The 11,352-nt window shown below is 41.0% G+C and overlaps 1 protein-coding gene across 5 annotated transcripts in view; it reads right to left on the bottom strand.

The window, feature by feature from the left end:
• Positions 1–1,844: 1,844 nt before the first annotated feature.
• Positions 1,845–11,352, bottom strand: part of LOC124138406 (protein PRRC2C-like) — a 36,779-nt gene continuing 27,271 nt past the window's right edge. For 3 of the 5 annotated variants that reach the window (XM_046505039.2, XM_046505045.2, XM_046505044.2), the window contains exons 31-39: positions 10,334–10,587; positions 9,178–9,463; positions 8,296–8,505; positions 7,224–7,473; positions 6,196–6,397; positions 5,648–5,759; positions 4,950–5,147; positions 4,152–4,338; positions 1,845–3,884 (exon numbers count right to left, since the gene is read on the bottom strand). In XM_046505039.2, coding sequence (XP_046360995.2) covers positions 3,454–3,884; positions 4,152–4,338; positions 4,950–5,147; positions 5,648–5,759; positions 6,196–6,397; positions 7,224–7,473; positions 8,296–8,505; positions 9,178–9,463; positions 10,334–10,587 — 2,130 coding nt within the window. In that variant the 3' untranslated portion in view covers positions 1,845–3,453. The remainder of the gene's footprint in view (positions 3,885–4,151; positions 4,339–4,949; positions 5,148–5,647; positions 5,760–6,195; positions 6,398–7,223; positions 7,474–8,295; positions 8,506–9,177; positions 9,464–10,333; positions 10,588–11,352) is intronic. The other 2 variants (XM_046505040.2, XM_046505043.2) reach the window with 2 other exon arrangements.

Here is an 11,352-nt window from a genome sequence, read left to right as displayed (position 1 = left end):
ATAAACACTAGATAATGGAGGATGTCATTGCACCCACAATGCAGATCCTAATCAGTCATCTACGAACAGCATGTTTTAAGGTTATACCTGAATTTGACAACCGATACTGGGAGGTTTTGGAACCACACAGGACTTAAGGAAATAGCATGCATATCTCCATTATAAACCTGGAAAATGTTTTTGACACATTGACAATAATTCAAGAATTTATGGTAGGTCAATGAAACTTGGTACTTCTTTCTTAGGGCAGGTCCAAGATCGTAAAACGTCAAGAGTGACCTATGTAGGTCAAGGTCATACCAAAGGTAATTTATAAGGTGTCCACCCAGATATTGACCAAGTCTTACACATGTAGCATGTTACTATAAGAACCGTTACCCTGTAAGCCGTCGCAACTGGTTTTCCGAACCACACATTTTGTAAAAATGTTGGAGACTTCATACCAGATACCTCCAAAATAGTCAATGTCACACCACATGTCAAAGCAGATTGTGTACATGATAACAAGAGTATTCATACATGAGTAAACAAGTAGGGGAATCCCAACATCAGATTTTGGGTGACCTCCACATAAGGTCAAGGGGTCAATTTACAAAACAGTTCAAATTACATTAACTTTTGTTTCATTCATGTTAAAGTTACACATTATAATGTAGGGTTCTTGTAGTAATATTGTGCTAGCCTCCATACACTCGGTGCATTTCGAACAAAGTCACTTGCCTAAATGTGCTTCAGTGTGGGTCAGGACTGATGCCCTAGAAACACTGCAGAACGAGGTCACCCATCCAACTACTCTCCCAGACAGACATTGCATTACTTCACCAGTGCACAGGGACACGTACCAACACATTTTCCCATCATTTGAGATAAATTTACATTAATGAACTCAATACCTGTCAAATGTCAAAGTTCCTTTGAAGGTCACTTACTCATATGACTGTGACACCATGTAAGTTTGCAACAAGTAACACATTACTTAATGCAATCTTGCGTGGTGTTTCAAATTTCCAGCATGGGACTGGATTACATTGAACGTCAAGGTCACTTGGTGTGAAGAAGACGTCCAAAATATTTCTATAAATCTTGAGGATTTATAAATGGTATTTGATATTCATAATTTCTAAGCAGTTCACGCATATCAATGATACTCCTGGTCATGATACTGGTAAATACATATATGTAACAAATGATATCCAAAGGTGTCCTCTTCAGGACAGCATGATACTGTTATAGCAGCACATTGTGTCAGGCTAGTCACTGCTTGGGGACTGACAATTTGATATTCTGAGGGAGAGCCTGGGATTTTATTGGACAAAAAAATAAGTTGTTCCTGAAAAATATTGAAAATAAAATATATATGCTTGTTGGAAAAAAATAAAATTGTCTGCCACAATAATGTCAATTGTTGCAATGTGTATTAGAAAAAAATATTTTGGTTTTTAGTTTTAATCAAAAAAATATATCTGGGTTTTGCAGCTGAAGCTGAAAAAATGTCTGGTAAAAAATCCCAGCCTCCTGCTCCTCCCCTCCACGAAGGATACGAAGTGGTTGGTTCCTTACTTGTTTATTCCATTTGCTATATGGATTCAGGGAAGCAACAAGTATATGAAAATCACTGCCAATCATTCCTATTCATTGGGGTCCAACTGAGATCTTCTTGTTTGTCAACCAGCAGGAAACAATATATCATTAAGACTATCATATATATATAACCTTCATCCATGCCTTTTACATATTGCCATCAGGTCATTTATACAATGCATCACTTGTCTCAAACTGAACTTTGTCAAGTGACATGTTCATCCCTGATATACCAGTCTTGAAATGAAAAAGCAAACAATAACTTTATAAATGTACAAGCATTTTTATTTTTTTCATTAGCTACATACAGCTGTAATTTGCAGCAGCATAGATCTGAACATACATACACAAACATACAAATGATTATCTTTCTTCAGACCCATTAAAAAAATGTCAAAGCTGGAATGATTGCTCATCGTCCAAACTTTGAGATTTCCAGTTTGAAAAGTGTTGAGATGTACTCTGGACAACAAATGAGGGACATTCACGGATTCAAACCACGGGCTAAATACAACAGGCATAGTACATTCCTCACACACAGTCTTGATTTATCAACTGTGTTCACGCACTCACCCGATAGATACATTTATCCCACATTCGATCTCTCACTTGTAACATGCTCAACACAATTACTATAAATTAAAGTTAAAACAGTGAGGAAACACCTATTAGTTAGCTAGAGAGAACCCACAAGGCAAGCATGTCAGATCCGCTAACCCGGGGCACTGGGTTGTTGCAGAGTCTGAACACACTGCCAAGCCCCCTTCACAACAGGGGTATGGTAGTTCAGTTAGTAGACAAGATTGCAGGGGCTATGCATCCTGTAAAACATCTGGGGGCACCATAGTTCCTTAGAGGAATTTCTTTCTACACATTGTGTGTAATAAAAAATTTGATCGAACCACAATTTTCAATCGCCATTTTGGTAAACATCTTCATCATTAGGACCAGGGTGACTCTTTACGTCAATATATTACTATAGATTGAGTCACAAACTCTACCAGTTAGACCTTGGTATTGAGCCATAACACCTTACTCCACCTTCCCACATCATAAGAAATACTTATACCACAGAAATGTTATTTCTCCATCATGTTAAGAGATCTGGCTTTCATACAGAGATTTTAGAACAAAGCCAGATTTAGGGGCATCGAGCCAATGTGTACACAAATATACTTCCCCAGCACATAGCTGTCTAAGGCTTTGATAAGCATCATATTTGCCCATCTCCCACACCAAGTATTTCTTCTATGGGCACGTCATATTAAAATCATCAGATGCTATCAAGACACCTTACCACCTTTCTCTTAACCACTGCCACCTTGCACAGGACACTTGGGGCTATGAAACTGCTCAAGTAAACCTTACAGACTCGACAACACCTGAGATTCGTTTTCTTCACACATTCGGTACTTCACCCTACCTCATTAACACAATGTCCAATTCACATTCCTTGAGCTGCGAGTGCCGATTTCACGCCTGGATGGTTTATCAGCCTATAATACCGCATCATCTTGGCACATATCACCTTCACCTCCACGGAAGCGCACATAACTTGACGAGTAAGGTTCTTCAGGCAGTCTTAATACACATAAAAATCCAACACTGAACATGTCCGTGAAAAGTCACACAGAATAATATTCATCAACACAGTTTCTAAAAGTCAATGATGCAACTGCTAAACAGAAATGTTCATCACAGTAACATTGGTTTGGTACACTACACAATAGTTTCTAGTGGTTACACATTTGTATTATGGAGTTCGGAGACTCGTCACACGTCACTTGAAATCACATCAGAAATAATTTAATTCTTAAACTCTTCAGTTATCATAGAATATATAGTCCACAATAGAAACAACAGGTTCCCAGGTTACTTCTTATCCTGGGAGACATCTGTAGGTTTGGTTTCATTTGTGTTTGTGGTTGTCGCAGCAGCAGAAGGGTCAGTCACACTGTCAGCCTTGGATGTGTTTTTCATCGTAGTTTTGTTTTGCGGGTTCAGGAAATTTTGGGCTAGAGCCAGAGCTTCCTGCCTCTGTTTGGCTTGCTGAGCTTTCAAGGAGGGTGACTGGGTTGTGTGTCGTGGTTGCTGCTGCTGCTGCTGCTGCTGCTGCTGTAGCTGCTGTAGCTGTTGTTGCTGCTGTTGTTGCTGTTGTTGCTGTTGTTGTTGTTGCTGTTGCACTTGGATCTGTACACCAGGTCGCTGGATTGGGTTTGGGAACGTTGGTCTCTGCTGGGGAGGGGGAGCACTGGAGCGTACAATGTTCCCTACCATCATCTGATGTCTCACCACTGGAGCAGCTGAAATGGGTGAGAGTACATTAACCAAGTTGCAATCAACCAAGTCAGACCCCCTGATATGTATCGTAGACAAGCATAGGTTGCTGGTATTGGTATCATATCATATCTGTTACAGATTCAAAGTATTATTTCCAACAGTGTGTGTGTGGTGTGTGGTGTGGTGTGGTGTGGTGTGGTGTGGTGTGGTGTGGTGTGGTGTGGTGTGTGTCAAATAACTATAAGTCTGCAAAACAAATTGAATCAAAACAAACAATCATTACAACATACCTTGAGTCTGCATGGGCTGTCCCAAAAATTGAGAACCAAATTTTGGTTGAAACTGCTGAACATTTTGGAACCTCTGTTGAGTTGTTCTGTTGGAGATCTGCCCACTAAAATGCTTGGCATTGGAACTCTGAGACTGCGATGAAGAACTCAGCAAGTTCCCCGACATGCTCTGAGGGGGAGACTTCATCTGCAGGAACACAAAACATCAGTCAGTATGTAGTGACAATTTCTAAACAATTTGTTTGTTGTTTAACGCCGCACACAGCAATATTCCAGCTATATGACGGTGGTCTGTAAATAATCAAGTCTGGACCAGACAATCCAGTGATTGACATCATGGCATCGATCCACGCAATTGGGATCGATGACATGTATCAACCAAGTCAGGGAGCCTGACATCCGATCACGTTAGTAGCCTCTTACAACAAGCATAGTCGCCTTTTACGGCAAGCATGGGTTGCTGAAGATATCTAAACAAATGACTTTGTAAAAGTACAAGTGGAAGGTACATAACAGTCAATGGTTACAGCTATGGACACTAGCACCTGAGGCACCTTGACCGCCCTATCTAAAATTAAGGATGTGTGGTTCCTTGAGCTAATCAAATGTCTGCTTTCTAAAATGATGTGGTTTCATTTCTTTGCCACTTCAACTTGGAAATTTCTCTTGTAACAATAGTAAGCACATGTAGGACACAAATATGCCTTCAATGGTACTCTAGATTGTGTCATGGGGATACTGAATCCCTCTGGCACAAAACAAAAATGACTACTATAGCATAGGCGATTGTCAACTTACTGGAGTGCTCTGTGGTGACTGCTGCTGCAGTACAGGGTTGTTATACTGTTGTGAGGACTTGCTGGGCTGTTGTGGGTTGAGACTGAGCCCCTGACCATGGGTGTGACCAGGGGGTGTAAGAGCAAGTCCAAGTCCACCCTGGCTCCCAAACGTCTGCATTGAGAACTGCTGGCCAGCTGCCGCTTGCTGGAGAGCACCCTGGACAAGAACAACATATTGTACAGGAACCCATCAAAAACATCATAGTGAGGGAGTTGGGCTTAACACCGCTTTGAACAGTATTCCAGTCATATCATGGCGCATCAGACTGACGTGGGAGGAAAGCCTGAAGTGATGCAGGTCTCCAGACATCTATCATTTGGTGAAACCCACGAGCACGGGTATGGTGCTGACAGAAAACACTAAACATCACACACATCAATAGAAACTACATCACTTAATATGGACTGGAAAAGATTCCAATATGTTGAGCATGAATATATCAGCAATTTCACTTCAGGGGACACCAGTAATAGACTTCACACATGTACCAAGTGTGGAAATCAAGTACAGGCCAACGCTTCACCATTAGGCTACCCACTGCCCTCCAAGATGCTGAGTCTATAAGGACTGCATACAAATGTCAAAATATTTCACGGGAGAAGTGTGTAGAAGCATCATCATCACTTTCATTAAATTATATAAGCTACTATTTCTACCTGTAGTGCCGAAGTCGGCTGCTGAGCAAAGAAGTTCTGCTGTAGTGAGGGTTGCGTCTGTTGGAAGAAGGATGACGTCGGCTGTACAGGTTGCACATTCTGTACTGCATTCCTGAACACAAACAATATGGTTTAATCTTAGTCCCCTTCAACATGGGATGTATTACACCAAGGGAGCTAATGGAGAGAAGCATGACCTCACAGGCAGGATTCAGAAGCCATAATATATTCATATATTCAAATCACTGTTTAGACCAAGGAAAACAGTGGACGACAACATTGGTATGGGAAATGGTATCATTGTTACAAATAGATATTCTGATCCAAAACAGGTCACATTTTCCATGAATTTGACAACAAGCATGTTTCCACATTGGATCAAGAATAAAGAAGAAATGCATAGTGTGAGATGGGAAAAGTTTCAAAATTTCTTTTCACAACTATCATGAAAGCATATACACCAGGCCTTTTCAGTTGAATTCAACACTTGCTAGATACACAATGTTAATCCACCTGCAATTAGAAGTATGAACAGAATTTATGGTTACCTAGGCTGCATTAGCTGTGAGCTGAGAATCTGCGAGTTGTTCTGAGGATTCTGTGTACTCCCTAGTAAGGGACTTGTACCAAACAGCTGACTAGGGTCATATTGAATGAACATCTGTGATGGCTGCAGGGAATTGTTGTTAAGATTCTGACTGAACTGCAGCGAACTGGGGCCCATGCTTGGCATACTCTTCTGGAGCTGACCTGAAAGATTGAAAATGTATGTGAAGATGGCTACTACCATTCAATAAACACAAACGTTCTTCACAAATAGTAAACAGAGCTGTACAATAAAGATCATGATCAAGAATCCACTGCAATGTTTGCATCAAACTTAATATTTTCTGAATCGAGATTACGAGCACCAAGCTAAAAATAAACCTACACTTTGAGTGAGTTTGGTTTACGCCGCTTTAAACAGTATTCCAGTTATATCACGGCGTGTCAGCTTAATGTGGGAGGAAAGCGCAAAGTGATGCAGATATCAGACGTTTACCACTTCGGTGAAACCCACAAGCACGGGTATGGTGCTGACAAACCTAGAAACAAATGGGGCAAACCAGGATTCGAACCCACAATCATAGGTTTCTGGCATGCCAAACGGACGCAACTCTGCTCAGCGAATCGCGGCGCCTTAGACGTCTGGGCCATCCTTGCCCCACTACACTTTGAGTCAACTCAAAACCTGAAATCGTCTGTGCATCATTATGTAGATGTAGACCACTTCTCCACTAAAATTTTACACCGCAGTCAGCAATGTTCCAGCCGAGGACTGGTGATCTCTAAATAGAAGCCTGAAGCAACGTAACCGTTCGAGGATTACTTTATTTGCTGGAGTAATGTGGATCTATTATGCTACAGAATCCCATGGGTGCCCTCTATAAGTGTGTATGTCAACATAACATCACACTGAGCTATGTTACAAACACATGCCAGCAGCCTGTAAACAACAGTCCATACAAACGAGGGAGTGATATCATGAGCTACATTATATCTTTAACACCCAAGTATATGAGAAGGCTCAACCTACTGTATGCATTCTGTGTTGGTGGTTTGATTGTTGTGGACATGAGAGAGGAGGTAGCTGAGGACACCATGATGGTGTTCTGTTGTGCCGTCTGTCCATACGGCTGGTTACGAGCAAATGCAGAGAGCTGTGACGGGAACAGGTCCGGCTGTGTAGGAGTAGTGGGCAGGAAGAGACTAGGCTGTGTCAGAGTAGCCTGTCCGATCTGCGCCTGAGGTTGTGACAAACTGAACCCGTAGTTGGGCTGTGAGAACTGGAAAATGTAGAGTAAGAAAACAGCATTATTTCAAAGACAAATATTTACAACAAAGGTAGTGTTTTAATTAAAAGAGGTTCCGGAGTCCTTGAGGTTTGCTGCCCTTTATTGACAAGGATCCCTTGACTTTCAAACTTAATTTCGAACCCTGGCAGTATTCTGCAATTTTACAGTTTGTACATGTCAAAAACAGAAAAGAAACAAGGCCAAAAGTGAGCAGGGCTCACTTATACCCCTGACTTCCGACACCAACATATTTCTATGTTCAAAACATGAAAAATGCAATATTTTCTCACAAATTTCTCTTATCGAAATCAAACTTTGCACTGAACCTTTCCTATTAGAATATGATCAAGGAAGTAGTTATCAAGTTATAGGTTGCACAAATGTTGAAGCCATAAAAAACCATTCAAAGTTCAAAACGTAAAAATTCATATTTCCTCAGAAATTCCAAATATCAAAATCAAACTTCGCACTGCACCTCTTCTATTGGTATAGAAAGTGTTAACCAAGTTTGAAAAGATCTATGCAGTAGTTTTCAAGTTATAGGTCGCACACAAAAATGTCCTTGTAAGGGAAGACAGACGGACAGAACTATATACATACCCCACCATTTTAGTTTGGGGATATAATAAAAATCTAAGAACTTAGCCATCAATTTTATGGGTGATGACGTTAACAGCACTTTAGATGCATCTGCACATTTTTCTTTCAGCTAGTGATGGTAATGTGCTGCACATTGTTTATAAGATTTCTGATTCCGTGGTGAATCAAACTGATAATCATCCTTGCACCATTATCACAAGCAAAATGACTTACCCGAGAGGGCTCCTGTGTCAGCAGTTGTGACCCCAGCTGTATGGGCTGGAAAGGATGCTGACTAGGCAGGACGACGGGGGGACTGGGTACAGCGGACATGTTCTGGAGCACATTGGACGTGGGCTGGCCCATCGAGTTTCCACCGCCACCGGCACTGTGAGGCTGAAACTGTTGAGGCTTTACCTGCAAGATGGGCAGACCAGGTTGTGCCTACAGACTAGTTAATTGAATGGACGAACAGCTAGCATGACAAGCAATGGAAGACAATGAATGTGACATCAATTACAGTTAGCATGGATGAACAAAATTCAAGTTATTTCATCTGAATGTTTGCAATACAATAAAACAAATAATTTGAAACACGAATGTCATGTTTAGAAAAGGATAGGAATTGAGCAGTTTTCAGAAAAAATGCTGGAATCATACTTGGAAAGTGTCAGCATCATAGGCTTTGTGGTTTCACAGATGTCAAAACCTTTCTACAAGAACAATGAGCCTCTACATAGGCTCACATGAAGCTTTGGTTCAGATGAGCAAACAGAACACACAATTCATATATCTACACTCTTAATATTCATTCAAGCTTAAAAATATCTAATGCTATCAAAAGTGAGTTATTTCAGTTTAACAATGCACTTCAAGTATTTAAGTGCCTCGTAAAAGAAGCTGAACTCCGCAATATTCCAGCTACATGACGGCAATCTGTAAATAATCGAGTCAGGTCTAAACACACAATCCAGTGATTGACGTGCATCGATCTACGCAAATGGGACACGATGATATGCCTCAACCAAGTCAGCGAGTCTGATCACCTGATCGAGTTAGTTGCCTCTTACGACAAGCATGGGTTAGTTAGGATGAGTTAAAGTATGGCATACTTACTTTGCAGACATTAGAGGGCTCAGCCATGGGCATCTTTTCATGATGTTTGAGGTCAGGCACCTCTGGTACGAACACCTGTATGTCCTGTGGTCGAGGCGACAGCGTGCTGGGACCAGGAGACAGACTGCTGGTGTTCTCATTACGATTGACAACTGTTTCCAGGACAACTGATGTTGCTGACACAATGGTCTCCACCTCGGACGTGAACGTAGGGAACGTGTTGGCGCTAGCCACGCTGTCACTGTTTGTTGACAGAGCATTAGCCAGAGAACATCCACTTGAGATTCTGGAAACATCAATTATCATACAAATACCTCTCAAGGAAGAGCAAGGCTACATAGGAAAATAAATTTTCAAGGTACAAAACAAATGAATGAAGGATATTAAAAATACATACTATTTTAATCAATCAATTCCCTCATGTCATCCATTGTTTCATGAGTAAATGTTTTAATCAGCTACATCACGCCCGCCACAAAATATTCAAGTGTGGGTAAGAGAAAGCAATGGTTGATTGCATTAGCAACGATCCATGCTGTCAGGGTACAATGATACACATGACCAGCAGATCATCAGGAAGTCGTACAACAAGCATGGGTGATGAAGCCGATTCTGCCCTGGATTCCAGAAAGGGGCTTCGTTCCATGATGCTACTGCATTCCATATAGATATCAAATATTACCAGTTACATACTGAAACAAAGACTACTACGAGTCATGAACAGAAAGTTAGCCAGTAATTAAGTGATTATTACCAATCACAACCTCACATCACGCTGTTGTCCCCATTCACCTGCAGACGAGTGAGTATGGTTTTACGCAGCTTTTATCAATATTCCAGTAATATCCACGGGAGACACCAGAAATGGGGTTCACACATTGTACCCATGTGGGGAATCACACCCGGGTCTTCAGCCAAAGACATTTGTGTGTGTTCCCTGGTTTCTTTACTTGATGGAACAAACAATATCAGTAAAATCAACCGTTAGCCTTCACAGGAATCACCATTTCATGTTCACAGATGCCTTGAACAGGTTAAGAATTTTCTAAAAATGCCTCCTATTTCGCATTCATAAAACTGTGGAAGAACATTTCAAATTAAAATGACCATAAATTGGCTAGGGCATCAATGAATATTTTACAAGCTGTCAACTTACGGTTGCTGGTCAAAGGGACCAGGTGCCATTTCCCACACACTCTTCACTGAAGCTATCTTTAGGTTAAGGTCCTGGGTAGCATGGGCAGTGGGGGAGTTGATACCAAGTCCATTTGCTGAAGTAACATCATTGGATATTGTCACAGACTTCGGGGGTTCTGCAATCTCAGTTTTCTCTGGTTGTTGAGGTTCAGCCTGGTAGCTCGTCAGAGCTTCATCAAACTCAAACTCCAGTTTCAGCTCAGTATCATCACTCTGTAAGTTGAAAACATGAACTGTTCACAAAACACTCTTTTCACTAATCAATTACCTCTACCTGAGGGAGACCAGTGAAGCTGTCTGCACATTTTCTAAAAATTACAAGTATTTAGCACATATACAGCATATAATCTACACAATCTCATTAAAATCAGATCTTAGTTCTCACCATCGCTAAACAAAGATCTGAGGACATCCCATTACGGGTCATGTCAGAACGACCTTTCATCCGACCAATCAAAGTGTCGCTTACCAGAAAACCTTGAAAACATTAACACGGTGTATTCAGAACGACAGTTACGGCCTGTACGACTGATTCCGTCAAAATTATCGTCTATCTCTCAATTCCGAGGGATAAACATTTGAACGGAGGAGGTGTTGCACAGTACGTGAGAAGCACTGCCATACAATCTCAACCATATATTACACATTCCAGAATGTTTGTTTGTTCAGTTTTCAAAATTTTAATCAAGAACTGTGTCAACATATTTTTCAAGCGTAGTTTGAAATGGAAGTCGCCAGGTTGAAACGAGTGCCGTAAAGCTCGAGAAAGCTGCTTTCTAATTGGCTGATGTCGACTTCTTGTTAGTCATATCAGTTGTCGGTCAAAGTTCGCGAAAGGTCGTTCTGACATGACCCATAATTGGATGTCCTCAGATCTTTGTTAAGCGGCAGCGAGAACTTAGATTTTAATGAGATAATCTACAATGCAGTATTGTAATCAATAGTATGAATAGTTAGTAAAATATCTTAATTGTTGGA

Source organism: Haliotis rufescens, unplaced genomic scaffold (genome assembly GCF_023055435.1).
Source record: "Haliotis rufescens isolate VD_foot unplaced genomic scaffold, xgHalRufe1.0.p SCAF_8, whole genome shotgun sequence".
Classification (NCBI taxonomy): Eukaryota; Metazoa; Mollusca; class Gastropoda; order Lepetellida; family Haliotidae; genus Haliotis; species Haliotis rufescens.
This window is presented reverse-complemented; position numbering and strand designations above follow the sequence as displayed.